General features: G+C 47.7%; 1 protein-coding gene across 3 annotated transcripts in view; it reads left to right on the forward strand.

The window, feature by feature from the left end:
* The window catches only part of PBX4 (PBX homeobox 4), a 45,312-nt gene that overhangs the window by 19,319 nt on the left and 10,004 nt on the right, over positions 1-15,989 (forward strand). For all 3 annotated transcript variants that reach the window (XM_053219572.1, XM_027038485.2, XM_027038488.2), the window contains one exon: positions 926-999. In XM_053219572.1, the coding sequence (XP_053075547.1) occupies positions 951-999 (49 nt within the window). In that variant the 5' untranslated portion in view covers positions 926-950. The remainder of the gene's footprint in view (positions 1-925; positions 1,000-15,989) is intronic.

Consider the following 15,989-nt stretch of genomic DNA (forward strand, 5'->3'; position numbering starts at 1 on the left):
CTCACTGTCTCCCTCTTAACTGCCACGCGGGTAGGAACCTCATCTGTCTGTGTCTGTGACACTGGAATGGTGTATGGCACATAGAGGCTGCTCAGTAAACACCTACTAAGTTAACATCTCAGGACACTGGGGTAGGATGGCTGGCATTTCTGCTTATGCATCAAAGTGCCAGGGCAGGGCAATAGTGTGAACACAGCTTTGAAATCACTGGATCTTGAAAGTTCGTGGGGTTGTTGGTTTTTGGTTTTTTTTTTTTTTTTTTTTTTATGTTTATTTTGAGAGAGAGAGAGCACAAGCAGGGGAGAGGGGCAGAGAGATAGGGAGAGACAGAGAATCCCAAGCAGGCTCTGTGCACCACGCTGAGCCTGACATGGGGCTCGATCCCATAACAGTGAGATCATGACCTGAGCCGAAATCAAGAGTCGGATGCTTAATCTACCGAGCCACCCACGTGCCCCCAAAGTTCGTAGTCCTTGACAAGTTATTTGCATTATTTAAATTTGCATTGTTTAAAATTTTTCATGGAGGAGCACCTGAGTGGCTCAGGCAGTTGAGTGTCCGACTTCGGCTCAGGTCACAATCTTGAGTTTGAGTTCAAGCTCCACGTCAGGCTCACTGCTGCCAGCACAGAGCCTGCTTCAGGTCCTCTGTCCCCTCTGTCTCTGTCCCTTCCTCACTTGTGCTCTCTCTCTCAAAAATAAATAAACATTAAAAAAAAAAACACATGTAAAGGAAATGTTTTGAATATTTGTGTATTGCTCCATTTGAATTTTACAAAATGAAAGTCATAGGAAATGCTTTTGTACTGTCACTTCGTAAGAGCAATTTTCAACAGAACCGGCAGGGTCAATATGAAAGATCTTTACTTTCCTGAACAGGATGACTCTTCTCTCTCTCACACTCTCTTCTGTTGTTTCCCTTTCAGAAAGCATGCCCTGAATTGCCATCGGATGAAGCCTGCTCTCTTCAATGTGCTCTGTGAGATCAAGGAAAAGACAGGTAGGCCATTGAGAAGACTTTTTTTTTTTTTTTTTTTGTGGATCCAGGACCATGACAATCATGCACCCTCTGATCTGGTCCTGACGCGGCCTGACGCATGTCATGGGCCATCTTGCCTGTCACGTCTCTCTCTGGCAGTAGACGGTCCAGATGCGTCCTTTCTGTCTCGTCAGTGCCCTGCTTTCTGATGTATCCGTGTATCGCATGGATTAATTTTGCAGTTTGTAACTGGAGAAATACTGTTGCCAGTGAGTAACAAGCAGCTGCATTGTTCTTAAGGAAGACCTAAGAGGCACTGTGGCATTCCATTGTTTTGGAAAAGGAAAAGGTGAGGGGCACCTGGGTGGCTCAGTCTGTTAAACACCCAACTCTTGATTTCAGCTCAGGCCATGATCTCACGGTTTGTGGGTTTGAGCCCTTGGTCGGGCTCTGTGCTGACAGTGCAGAGCCTGCTTGGGATCCTCCGTCTCCCGTTCTATCTGCCCCTCCGCTACTCACTCTCAAATAAAAAAAGTTTTTTTAAAGAAAAGATGATAGATTTAGAAAAGTAGAATACTAATGAGATTATTTGTTTTTGTTTTTTAATGTTTATTATTTTTTGAGAGAGAGACAGAGACAGAGAGCAAGCAGGGGAGGGACAGAGAGAGAGGGAGACACAGAGTTGGACGCAGGCTCCAGGCTCTGAGCTGTCAGCACAGAGCCCAACGCGGGGCTTGAACTCACAGACTGTGAGACCATGACCTGAGCTGAAGCCAGCTGCCCAACTGCCTGAGCCACCCAGGCGCCCCTGATTTTAGTTGTTTTAAGTATTCAAAGTAATCCCCATGGAAGTCTTCTGCCACTGCCAATCCTTTTGTTAAAAAAAAAAAGAAACATTTTATTTTGAATTAATTTTAGATTTGCGGAAAAGTTGAAAAATGGCAAGAGAGTTCTCCTATACCCTTCTCCCAGCCTCCTCTAATGTCAACACCTTGAGGACCGTAGCACAGTGATCAAAACCAGGACATTAACCTTGGTACAGTGTTCTTGCACTGACCAACAGACTGTATTCGGATTTCCCCAGTCTTTGCCCTGATGCCTTTTCTCTGGTCCACCCTCCCACATTGCATTTAGTCATCCTGTCTCCTTAGTCTCCTTTGATCTGTGATGGTTCCTCAGTCTTTATCATCTACAACCTTCACACTCTGGTTGAGAACTGCTCAGTCATTTGGTGGGACTGACATTGGTGGGGAACCCTATTAGTTCAAAGAAATACTTCATGGGGCACCTGGGTGGTTCAATCAGTTAGGCATCCGACTTCAGCTCAGGTCATGATCTCGCGGTTCATGAGTTCAAGCCCTGCATCAGGTTCTGTGCTGACAGCTCAGAGCCTGGAACCTGCCTCAGATTCTATGTCTCCCTCTCTCTCTGCCCCTCCCCTGCTCATGCTCTGTCTCTGTCTCTGTCTCTCTCTAATATAATTAAACATTAAAAAAAATTAGGGGCACCTGGGTGGCTTAGTTGGTTAAGCGTCCAACTTCAGCTCAGGTCATGATCTCACGGTTTGTGAGTTCGAGCCTCGCATCAGGCTTTGTGCTGACAGCTCAGAGCCTGGACCTTGCTTCAGATTCTGTGTGTCCCTCTCACTCTGACCCACCCTACTGTGCTCTATCTCTCTGTCTCTCAAAAATGAATAAACATTAAAAAAAAAATTTGAATAGGGATGCCTGGGTGGCTCAGTCGGTTAAGCGTCTGACTTCCTTCATGATCTCACAGTTCGTGGGTTTGAGCCCTGCGTCAGGCTCTGTGCTGACAGCTCGGAGCCTGGAGCCTGCTTCAGGTTCTGTGTTTCCCTCTCTCTCTGCCCCTTACGGGCCCATACTCTGTCTGTCTCTCCTTCAAAAATTAATGGACATTAAAATTTTTTTAATTAAACAAAACAAAACAAAGAAATATTTCATGATGGATCTTCATGGTATTGCTACCAACCCAGGTAATAGTCAACGGTTTCTCTGTTGTCTTTACCACCACTTTCCTTTTTCATAAAAGCCAGCCTGTGCTATGTTTCATCCCTGATTCCTTTACCTTTGAGTGCACTTTGTAACCCAGAAGCTATTATTCTGCTTGGTTTACAAAGCCCTTGTACTTTGAGTGGCCTCCATTTGTTCTCATAGGTTGCTTGTGTGTGTTTAACTTTTTATTTTAAAATAATCACAGATTTACAGAAATGTTCCAAGAACAGTGCAAATATATTTTCTTCCTGCACTGTTGCGGAATAAGTGGCTGCCATGATGCCCTGTGACCCCTGCACACTTACCTGAGTGTGTTTCCAATGAATAAGACATTCTCCTGTTTCCCCCCGGGACATCCCTTAGAGTCAGGGAATGACATTGATAACGCCACAGAATCCTCAGACCTTATTTAAGCTTTTCAGTTGTCCCAATAATGCCCTTTATAGAAAAGGATGCAGGCCAGGATCTCATGTTACATATCATGTCACTTTGGTCTTTTTCCATTTGTAACAAGCCTGTTTTTCCTTGGCTTTCATGACCTTGACCGTCTAGAAGATCACAGGCAGACCCCTACATTTGGGTTGATCTGATGTTTCCTCACAATTAGATTTTTGCTCCCGGTGTCCTGAGTACTTTTACTTATTGTTTTTTAGGTTTTATTTTTGAGACAGCACAAGTGGGGGAGGGGGAGAGAGAGGGGGGGACAGAGGATCCCAAGCAGGCTCTGCGCTGACAGCAGCAAGCCCAACGTGGGGCTTCAACTCATGAACTGTGAGATCATGACCTGAGCCCAAGTCGGAGACTTAACCGACCGAGCCACCCAGGCGCCCCGGTACTTTTACATATTCAATCAGTTGTTCCTTGCCCCCCATGTATACCCAATCCTCCTCCCAAACATGGACCCCTTCTCACCCCTCAGTCCCCACCATAAAAACAATTTTTAAAAGTAATTCCATCAACCGTGATGTCAGCAAGCTTTAGTTCTTGATGATGTTTATTCTGTCTGTGGGGTGCTGGAACTGAACAGGAAACCAGTTCTTGGGAGGTGTGCAGTCTGGGCACATCTTTTTTGCTCCGTCTGATTCTGTATGTGTGGACATGAGGGCAGCTGTCCGTCACCTTCAAACTCTGCAGTTTCAAGAGAAAAAAAAAGGACTGATACCTACTGCCACCAGGACAAGCTGAGGTGTCCGTTTTAAACCATGCTATCACCTGTCCCATCCTTCCAGTCTGCAGAGGTCATGCTTGGGGCTTTTGACTTACCCTAGGCTGAGTCCCAAGGAGGCCATGGGGCTCAGAGCGTAAGCCACACACATCAGATCTGGGCATTCTTCAGAAAATCAGGCTTCCTTTCCACCAACTGGCTCAAACATTGGGGTGCATAATGCATCTTGGGACATGGTTGCACGTGAATGGGGCAGCCCTGCTCAACCTGGGAAAGTGCAAGCTATCTGCAGTTGCCACGAGCCGGGCTCCACATGGTCTGGCTGAATTGTCAAGTTCAGTGTGGCCAAATCTCTCTTCTCATGATTAGGAAGTGCAGCCATGGGATCACTGTGTGCGCCCAACATGTGAGTGGCAGGAAAGTAAACAAGATCTCAGTTCTGCTTCAGCTTCTCCCAACCTTGAGACAGGAACGACCCAGTATTAGCCCAAAGAAAACTGTTCAGTGTCCTGATGCCGCACACTGGCACCAGTGGGTCACCACGTTATTGGTGATCCTGAGAGCCAGGCCTTCTGGTACTCCTCCTGCAGGGACAGAGCATGACTGTTTCTTGGTTTAACCCACATTCCTCACATTCCCCTCTGGCTGAAGTCTGCAAGAGGCCTTTAGGGTAAAGACAAAAACTGTGCAGAGCATTTGTTTATTTACTTATTTTTTATTAATATATTTTTAATGTTTATTTATTATTGAGAGAGAGGGAGAAAGAGCATGAGCAGGAGAGGGTCAGAGAGAGAGGGAGACACAGAATCTGAAGCAGGCTCCAGGCCTGAGCTGCCAGCACAGAGCCTGACACGGGGCTCGAACTCACGACCTGTGAGATCATGACCTGAGCGGAACTCAGACGCTTGACTGACTGAGCTACCCAGGCGCCACTTGTGCAGAGCGTTTAAAGCCCGGTAGGCATTGATGGAGTATGAGTTGCAGTCAGTCAGCTCTGAGCTTCCTGGCATTATCTCCTGAACCTTCTAGCAGCTCAGAGCAGACGCTGACTCTCCTCTTGTTTTATAGATGATCAGAGTGAACCTCTGGAGAGAACAGGTCGCACCCCAGTAACCCACAGCCGGGCTGTGTGCCACCCTTCCACACCCTGTCCTGGCTCAGAAAGGGAACCCGTCCTGTGCCTCACAGCCTGCACCCACCAGTTCCAAGTGCCGTCTGTGCGTCGCTGGTCTCACTGCGTCCATGATGGCTCTGGGGCTTTGCCATCTGTCTCCTCCAGTGAGCACGGGGCCTAGGATGCGCTGTGTTCTAGGACTGTCCTTAGGTTTTTGTTGAATGGAGAACTGTTCCTGGTGACTGATACCTATGAATTGAAATCTTTTTCATCCTGTTCATTTTATGAGGTTCGGGAAGATTGAGTGCCTGGGGCCTGACTTCGTATCATCCTGAAGAGAAAGCCATCCTCTGTGTAAACCCTGTGTTGGCAGACATTCCTGGAAGCACTGCCTCACTTCCTCACTGCCTCCCACTGTCTCCTCTGGCCTGTGGGAGGGACGTTGGCACATCTTCCAGGTCAGGGGTGTCTGGGTGTCCCTCCCTGCAGAGGCCTCTGAACACCAGCAACACCCCAGGAGTGTGCCCTCCTTCCCGAATCCTTCCCTTGAGACAGCCGTTGTTCTCGGTGTCGAGAGGAGCTGTCCTAAGAGAACAAAATAAACCGTATTTAGAGAATTTTGAATTCAGCTGAGAGGACCAAATACTAGCCCAGTCCCTTTCCTGAAACCCTTGGGGCTAGATGCTTTACAGAATTCAGAGTTGTTTGGATTTTAGGCACCGTTGTGTTGATGACTTCTGGGGCAGAGCCTGCATTCCAAAGGTGACATTTAGCACCAGACAGGAACATTCTTACACCCTGGTTGGGTCAGGCTTTGCCTCCAAGTGAACTCGAGTGCCAACTTCTATAAAAGCATTTGGATCTTGGATGGCGGATGGGCGGGCAACTTAGACCCCGTGTGCATAGGAAGTGCCCTGAAAAGCCACCTGGAATGCTGGGCGGTTCACTCAGAGGGGCCTGTTTTATCTTCTCAGTGCTGTCACTGTCCCCTGTGCTGGTCTCAAGCACATGTCTATACCTTGGTCAGTTCTTACTGTCTGCTGAGGAATGAGAAGTCCCAGAGACCCGGCTCGGCCAGACTTGCTTTGGGCCAAGGAACCCTCTCTGTGCTGCGAGAGCACACACAGCTGCCTTTCAGAGCAGTAAATGGAAATAACACATAACATAAGGGAACTCGCTGTTATTTCCTGACCACTGTTCATTGGCCTGGCTAGGAGCTGTCAGGCTCAAGTAACCCAGCAGGTTTTATTTTGTTTATTGTTTTTTTTTTTAATGTTTATTTATTTTTGAGCGAGAGAAAGTGGGGCAGGGGCAGAGAGATGGGGACAGAGGATCCAAAGCAGGCTCTGCGTTGACAGCAGCAAGCCCAACGCAGGGCTCGAACTCACAAATGAACTCGCGAACCGTGAGATCATGACCTGAGCCGAAGTTGGATACTCAACCGACTGAGCCACCCAGGCGCCCCCAACCCAGGAGGTTTTTTTTTACCTTTGTTCCCCTTCATCATCACCTAGTCAGGTCTGTTGCAATTGTGCAAATTCATGATCTGTAAGTCCAGCCTTATGGTTGGGTTTATCCCAACAATAATTATTCTTTAGGCCATTATCAATTACGCTCTAGTGTGACTTCATCTGGAACTCCAATCCCTTTTCTGATTGGCTGTACCCGAGGCTGAGTCTCATGTACGTTTCCTTATAGCTGTGGTAAGAGTGGATCTCCTAGAGCTGGGGAGTTATTTGGAGTGTCCTTTTCTGGTCCCCCAGTTTCAGGGTGACTTGTGAATCAAGCCTCTGATTTCTTTTTTGAATTTTTAAAGCTTATTTATTTATTTTGAGAGACAGAGGTAGTGCAAGCAGGGGGAGGGCAGAGGGAGAGGGAGAGAGAAAATCCCAAGCAGGCTCTGCACGGTCAGCACAGAGCTGGATGTGGGGCTCGAACTCATGAACCGTGAAATCAAGACCTGAGCCGAAACCAAGAGTCAGATGCTTCACCCACTGAGCCACCCAGGCGCCCCACCTCTGATATTTTTTTTAAAGTAAGCTCTATGCCCAACATGGGGCTTAAACTCACAACTGCATGTTCTACCAACTGAGCCAGCCAGGCGCCCCTGGCCTCTGATTCTAATCAGCCTGTCTCTCGGGTGCTGCTATAGACCAGAGCTGTGGTCCTTCCCATGCACCAGCCTCTTACAGCAGGGAGCTATATACATTTGAATTAATTCAAATTAAATATAATTAAAGAAGGCATTCCTCAGCCATACTGGCCACATTTCAAGTGCTCAGTAGCCACATGTGGCTGGTGGCTCTCATTAGACAGCATAAGTCTAAAATAGTGGAAAGTTCTATTGGACAGATAGGTGACTAGTATATACAAATATATAAATATACACATCAAGGGTTACGAAAAAAAAAAAAAAAACAGTGTCCATGATGACAATGTGGACGAACCTTGGAAACTTTATGCTCAGTGAGAGAAGCCAGACACAAAGACCATATATTGTATGATTCCATGTATATGAAATATCCAGAATAGGCAGAAAGAGATTAGCAGCTGCCAGGAGCTAAGGGGCAGGGGAGCAGGGAATGACAATGACTGCTAATGAGGGCAGAGTTTCTTTTTGAAGTGATGAAGATGTTAGGTAGTGGTGATGGCTACACAACCTTATGAAATGTACTGAAAAGCACTAAATTATTCACTTATTTTATTTTTTTAAGTAGGCTTTATGCCCAGTGGAGAATCCAATGCAGGGCTTGAACTCACAACTCTGAGATCAAGACCTGAACTGAGATCAAGAGTCAGATGCTTAACTGACGGAACCACCTGGGCGTCCCAGACTTGTTCACTTTATTTATTTATTTATTTTTGTTAAAGTTTATTTATTTATTTTGAGAGACAGAGACAGAGACAGAGAGAGAGAGAGCGATCAGGGGAGGGGCTGAGAGAAAGGAGATAAAGAATCCCAAGCAGGATCTGCACTGTCAATGCAAATGCGGGGCTCGAACTCACGAACCGTGAGATCGTGACCTGAGCTGAAACCAAGAGTCAGATGCTTAACCGACTGAGCCACCCAGGCGCCCCAAATTGCTCACTTTAATTGGGTGGGCGCCTGGGTGGCTCAGTCGGTTGGGCGACCGACTTCGGCTCAGGTCATGATCTCGCGGTCGTGAGTTCGAGCCCCGCATCGGGCTCTGTGCTGACGGCTCAGAGCCTGCAGCCTGTTTCAGATTCTGTGTCTCCCTCTCTCTCTGACCCTCCCCTGTTCATGCTCTGTCTCTCTCTGTCTCAAAAATAAATAAACGTTAAAAAAAATAATAATAATTGGGTGGGTGCAGTTGGTTAAGCATCCGACTTCGGTTCAGGTCATGATCTCACAGGTCCCGCGCTGGGCTCTGTGCTGACAGTGTAGCGCCTGGAGCCTGCTTAGGATTCTGTGTCTCCCTCCCCTCTCTGCCCCTCCCTTGCTCATGCTCTCTCTCTCTCTCTCTCTCTCTCTCTCTCTCTCAAAATAAATAAATATTAAAAAAAAAATTTTTTTTATGGGTGGATCGTATGTCACATGAATTCCATCTCTGTAAAGCTGTTATAAAAACAGCTTGGGGCACCTGTTTGGCTCAGTCAGTGGAATATGTAACTCTTGATCTCGGGGTTGTAGGTTTGAGCCCCACAGTGGGTGTGGAAATTATTTTAAAATAATAAAAATCTTTAAAAAACAAACAACCAGCTCAGGAACTAAAGCGTTTTGATTGCTGGTGCACCTACAATAAAGAATGAGCCAGGAGCTTTAAAACCTTATGTAAAGACACAGATTCTTGTGAAACAGCACTTACTTACAGAATCTCTTACCCTGTTCAGGTGTTTTCTTAGGGTGTGGCCATTGACTAAAATGATCTTGTGGTTTTGTTTCTGGTTTGTTTCCTGTTCCTGACTTGGAATGCCAGCCCCTAAAAGCACAGGCGTGCCCACAGTGCAGCCCAGTCCTGTCAGGGTCTTGGCTCAGAGTAGCTATCAGTAGACGTGGTGATGGCATGAGAATGACCAATCTTTTTTGACAGAAAATACTCCTTTATAAATACTTAGAACTTGCTTAACATCAGTTCCTGGGATAATTCCCTTTAGGGTAATTAGGGCATTGGCTGGTCTGAAAACCTGATTCCAGTCTGGAAAATTGGGTAGGACTTGGTTGATGTGCGGCTGGTCACCTCCCTATACAGGACACGGCAAAATAAAGGTCACAGCTTGGGTGACGGTAGCCCAGCTTTGGAATTTTCTAGGCCTTTCCCAATGGCTCACATTGTTCAGTTAGGGTTGGAGCATTTCTTTGGATGGGAAATGAAATCATTGGGGTGCCTTGGTAGCTCAGTCGGTTGAGCATCCGACTCTTGATTTTGGCTCAGATCATGATCCCAGGGTTGTGGGATTAGGCCCCATGTCAGGCTGTGCTGAGCGTGGACCCTGCCTAAGATTCTCATTCTCTCTCTCTCCCTCTACCCCTCCCCTCCCCCACTCGCACACTCTCTCTCCTTAGAATAAAATAATAGGGGCACCTGGGTGGATCAGTCCATTAAGTGTCCGACTCTTGATTCTGGCTCAGGTCATGATCTCATAGTTTGTGACATCGAGCCTCGCATAGGGTTCTGTGCTCACAGTACTGAGATGGCTTGGGATTCTCTTTCTCCCTCTCTCTCTGCCCCTCCCCCCCTCATGTTTCTTCTCTCTTTCTCGCTCTTTCTCAAAATAAACTTAAAAAAATAATAAAATGATAAAAAGATGAAATTGTTTAATGTAGACAGAAATCATCAGTAAGTGTTTTTTTAGCTGTTGCTGTTAAATGTTCTCAAAGCCTTGTCATTATAGGAGAGCATGGACCAATTTTCTACACCTTTTACCTGGCCGCGTTGTATATTACAGCATTTTGCTGTCTTTTCCTTTTGCCTGTTGCCACATGCAACGAAGACAAACCTAAATAAGCTGCATATCATTTTTACTTCATATAGTAGTTTATTACAGGACTGCAGAGTTTTAATAAATGCATAAATATAGTGAAATGAAAATTAATTTGCATATTTGGTTGAGGTTTAAGCACTTAGGTTGCGATGTATTTAAAAAAAATTTTTTTAACGTTTATTTATTTTTGAGACAGAGACAGAGCATGAGCAGGGGAGGGGCAGAGAGAGGGAGACACAGAACCCGAAGCAGGCTCCAGGCTCTGAGCTGTCAGCACAGAGCCCGACTCGGGGCTCGAACTCACGGACCGTGAGATCATGACCAGAGCCAAAGTCAGATGCCCAACCGACTGAGCCACCCAGGTGCCCTGGTTGTGATGTATGTTAATTAAAGATTCATTAGAAACGGTGGGAATTTGCATAACGTTGTACTTCCTCAATTTGGTAACTATCTAGTGTGCGTGGCAGTCATGATTTCAGATGAGTGTTTGTTAAAGGGATATTCTCCATAAGGTCCTATAAGACTGAGAAAGTTCAGGGACTTACAACGAGGATTTATCTCGAGTGCTGCTTAAATGAGCTGCCCTAGGATACATCGCCTGACAAGTAAATGCAGGCAGGTCTCAACACCAACAGGCTGTGTTTGAAAGTGTCCTCACTTAGAGTGAAGAACTCAGGGCCATTATCCCCAGGAAATAAGAATATAAAAGGGCCCTTGGAAGAGTAGTGTGAGGGGCAAACTGTGCCAGATGGTTAGAATGCCATTGTTCAATGAAGAACCAACCTGGAGTTTGGTTTGGGGTGGGATGGAGGATGAAAAGGGCATTGTTGGTAAGTCCCTGGGCCACTGCAGGGACACAGGGACAACCTTCAGCCTTTGAATTGGTCACATCCTTACCTTGCCTATCTGTCCCTCCCAGACTCCTGGTCTCATCCTCTCCACCGGCACCTGAGGACAGTGCCGAGGAGAGGCCTCCTTGCCCGTGTCTGACTTGAAGGAGTGCTTCTAAGGGGTCCCCAGTAAGTCCGAGTGTGCTTTGTGGTCTGACGAGATGCTTGTTAGCAGCTTAAGGAGGGTTCTTTCTATTCATGGTTTGCTAAGGTTGCTTTTTTTTAAAGATTTTATTTTGGGGATGCCTGGGTGACTCAATTGGTTGAATGTCTGACTCTTGATTTCAGCTCAGGTCATGATCCCAGGGTCATGGGATCAAGCCCCATGTCGGGCTCTGCGCTGGGCATGGAGCCTGCTTGGGGTTCTCTCTCCCTCTCTCCCTCTCTCTCTCTCTCTTTCTCTCTCTCCCTCTCTCTCTCTTTCTCTCTCTCTCTCTCTCCTTCTGCTCCTCTACCCCGCTCTCTCTCCCTCTCTCTCTCAAAAAAAAAAAAAAGAAATAATAATAATAATAAAGGGTTTATTTTTAAGCAATCTCTCTACCCAATGTGGGGCTCAAACTTACAACACTGAGATCAAGAGTCACATGCTCCGCCAGCTGAGCCAAAACGAGGCCACCCCAGTTTGCCAAGGGTTTTTATCATTAGTAAGTATTGTTTTAGTTGATTTTTTTTTTCTTTTTGTATCTTTTGAGTTATTTTCCTCCTTTAGGTTGCTGTGATGATTTACATTGGTAGATTTTCGTTTACACGGATTATTTACACGGACACAGTTTGAAAGCACCCAGATGCAGAGGTAAAGTTTCTTGGCTCTGATTCGTATATTTATGCATGTACATGGACATGGATGCTGCTGGCTTCAGGTTGCTGGTCATTTAGTCAGACATCTGGCTGTCTGTACATGAATGAGGCTGGGTTGTGACTTCCTTATGAGCTCCTGTCTTGAGGTCTCCATACAGTGAGTGTGGCTTCTCCTGGGTCTCTTCTCTGAAGCAGTTTGTTGAAGGAAAGGGGGTCTGTCTTCCTGGAGAGACTGGTAGCCATAAAATGGCCTGGTAGCCTGGGGGGAGAGATTTCTTCGCACAAGTTCCTATTTCTGGAACGTGATTCTGTGAAGCCAGGCATGTTCCAAGGAGCAGACGGGACAGTGATGGCCTTTAGTGAGCTGGGTAGTTTCACACAACGATAATAGAGGCAGACGTACAGCTTCAGGGCTGTGGCCTCTACACCTCGACCGGGTGGGCCTCTACCTGCCTGATGGCACACCTTCCCTTCCTTGCTGGGAAGGGGTCTGAGAGGGCAGGCAGAGCTTGGTGTTCCTGGCCAGGCTGGAGCTGAGTGGGTGAGGGGAGCAAGCAGCAACGGAGAAGGTCAGGAGCTTCTCAGGGCCGGATTCGGAAGGGTGTGGGGGGCTCGGGTTCTCTAAGAGTCAGGCCACCTCCTGCTCTCGCCCGCTCGCCTTCCTTCAGTGTGTGGGTGTGTTCTCAAGATTCTGGGGCTCAAGACCGTAACCCTGACGTCCCAACACCAGGCTTGGGCTTTCTTTCATCAAAAGGCTCCTCAGAAAGCCGTTCGGTTGCCGCCTCTCTCTCGGCTTTGGTGCATCTTTCAGTTGCACATTGTCAGCTTCAGCCGGCCAGCTGGCGGGCGGTGGAGACCCCACTGTGTGGGAGTGGGGGGAAGGCTTCTGAGGGTCTAGGGCCCTTCCCATTGAGGGCAGCAGGGAGGAAGCCCGCATCCTGGCAGGCTCCAGGCCAGGCCTGTCCTGTGTCACCCCATCCCATCGGGTGCTCAGGGAGAGCTGTGGCCATTTACTCATTTATACGTTTACAGGGTGACACAGTGACAGCCATGCGGTCAGGCCAGTTAGGGGCATCGGCGGCCTCTGGGGCTCAGCTTATGGGTTAGACTGCCTCCCACAGGGGTATGGGTCACCGGAGACGGCTCTGCCCAGACTCCCACCCTGGCACGGGACGAAGCTGCAACACGGTTTTGCTGCCACGCCAGAGCACTCCTGAATGGGCAAAGGGCTGGGCGAGCAGTATGGGGGCGTCAGGGGGAAGGAGGCTTCCCCTCTGAGCCTTCCGTCTCCCCCAGCAGCCATATGTTTGTTCCATTAAGGAGAGAAAAATAAAAACAACTTGGGATCACATTCCTGTCTTAGTCTGCTTGGGGTGGCTTAAACAACAGGCATTTATTTTCTCACAATTCTGGAGTCTGGAAGTCCAAGGTCAAGGTGCCAGCTGATTTGGTTCCTAGTGAGGGCCACTTCCAGGCCTGCAGACAGCCGCCTTCTTGCCTGTTCCTCAGACTGAGGTTGGGGGAATGGGAGGGCTCTCTTCCTCTTCTCAGAAGGCCACAGGCCTAGGATGAGAGCATCCTCATTACACTCTGACAACCTCATTCAATTTCTTTTTTTTAAGTTCTATTTATTTATTTATTTATTTATTTATTTATTTATTTATTTATTTAGAGAGTGAGAGTGAGAAAGAGAGAGAGCGCAGGCAGAGAGACAGAGAGATAGAATCCCAAGCAGGCTCTGCAGTGCAGGCCTCACGAACCCTGAGGTCATGACTTGAGTTGGATGCTTCGCCGACTGAGCCACCCAGACACCCCCCACCCCCCAACCTCGTTCAATCTTAATTACCTCCTCACAGGTCTTGTCTCCAAATACAGTCACACTGGAGTTAGGGCTTCAACATGTGAACTAGGGCTTAAACACAATTCAGTCCATAGCAGTTCCATATTATTGCTTTAAAAAACAAACATGATGTGTTGATACTCACAGTTTTCATTGTTTGATTCGCTAGGGTTTTTATCACCTTCGGGAAGTTGGGAACAGAGGGAAACCTGGCAATTGGCTGGGGGCGGGGGCAGGTGTTGAGGGGCTTTATTTTAGGTCCTACCTCCTCTTCTAAGTTCCTCTGACAGACAGTGTCCCTGAGCTAAGCTCCTGGTCCCCAAGGCCTCCCAGGCACCAGTGGAGGGCCCTTGAGGGAGCTGAGAAGTAGTCTGAGATGCTCTGGAACAGGCTACGGGAATGATCTTGCTGTAATTGACGGTAATGAGTAACTAATGACCCTAATTAGGCCCGTTGCGGTGCCCTGGGAGGACAGACGCTTCGTGCTGAGGGAGAGACAGGGCTGCACTGGAGGGGCAGCTGACGAAGGGCACAGGGCACTTTGCAAGCAGGTAAAGTGACAGCCAGACACATGTACTCTGCACAGCCATGTCCGCAGCTATAATTGGCAGTGGTGACCAAAGCGCGGGGTAACTTTTTTTTTTTTTTTTTGGTTTTGCTTTTACTCATTTGCAAAAATGATCGGCCTTAAAGAAATAAAGCTTGTAGTGTGTGATTGCTTACCAAAACAGCACCTCAAGGCGTATGCATGGTTAATACCACAAGGCCTGAGGTGTGACAGGCATGTTGTCTCCTTATTCATGGACATCTAGGTGCTTTCAGTTTTTCAAAAGTATAATATTCACCATTTGTACTTTTGTAGGTAGAGTATACACCTGTAGGTGTCAGTGTTCCTGTAGGACACGTTCTCAGAATAGTAATTTGGAGATCAAAGGATATGTCCTTTTTCTTTTTTTTTTTTTTTTTAATTTTTTTTAACATTTATTTTTGACAGAGAGAGAGAGAGCGTGAACAGGGGAGGGCAGAGAGAGAGAGAGAGAGAGAGAGAGAGAGAGAGAGAGAGGGAGAGAGAGAGAAAGACACAGAATCCAAAGCAGGCTCCAGGCTCTGAGCTGTCAGCACAGAGCCCGACACGGGGCTCAAACCCACAAACCGTGAGATCATGACCTGAGCCAAAGTCAGATGCTTAACCGACTGAGCCACCCAGGCGCCCCATCTATAGGTATGTATTGATGCAGTCGTTTTTGGAGCTGAGTTTTGAAATGCTGGTTAACATTGAAAAAGCACATTGAAAAGCGCCTGGGTGGCTCAGTCGGTTAAGCATCTGACTTCGGCTCAGGTCATGATCTCACGGTTTGTGGGTTTGAGCCCCGCGTCGGGCTCTGTGCTGACAGCTCAGAGCCTGGAGCCTGCTTCATGTTCTGTGTCTCCCTCTCTCTCTGCCCCTCCACCCCCTTCAAAAAAATAAACAAACATTAAAAATACATACCTATAGATAGATGTGAGAAAAGGCTTGGGTATTCTCTGTAATTTGATAATTTTCATTTGAGAACAGCAAGCACCATGTTTTTGGTGTATTTTCAAAAATCTTCAGCACCTGGTGTGGTACCCAGCTTGTGATGGGCTCTTAGATGCTTGCTGTTGGGTAGATAAAAGAACATGAGAAAGATTGCCACACTCCCTGGATCAGCCCAGAGTCACACATACACGTGTGTGCACACGCACACGTTTACCCTCACGTGCGCCCACACCTCTGCGTGCACACACACGCCTTCACTAAACCTCATGCTCCAACCCTGTCCGCTCTTTTCCCTAATTCAGTTGAAGTCATAATGGAAGAGGTGGAGATAGCCTCTCCACCATGGACGCCAGGACCCCTGGGGAAGGATCGGGCCTTGTGTGTTCCTCTTGGCCCACTCCCGATCCCCTACCTGGGCCACGGGCACTCAGGGAGGAGCTGCGAAATAAACACGAGACAGGAGCGGTGTCCGCCGTGCTGACAAAGGGTGGTGTGCAGGGCCCAGCAGAGGAAAAGTTCACAAAGGTGAGTCTGGAGAGACGTCAGGCAAGTCCATGAGTGCCTGGTGTCAGATTCCAGATTTTACCTGTGGATGCCAGGGAGTTGTTGAGGTCTTCGAACCAAAGACTGGCACGATGAACACCGTGTTTGAAGGTGGTCAGCTTGCAGGTGTGCACGATGGATGGGACAGAGAGAGGGATTTTCTCGGCAGATCATGGAGGGCAGGGG

This window comes from Acinonyx jubatus, chromosome A2 (genome assembly GCF_027475565.1).
Source record: "Acinonyx jubatus isolate Ajub_Pintada_27869175 chromosome A2, VMU_Ajub_asm_v1.0, whole genome shotgun sequence".
In the NCBI taxonomy this organism is placed as follows: domain Eukaryota; kingdom Metazoa; phylum Chordata; class Mammalia; order Carnivora; family Felidae; genus Acinonyx; species Acinonyx jubatus.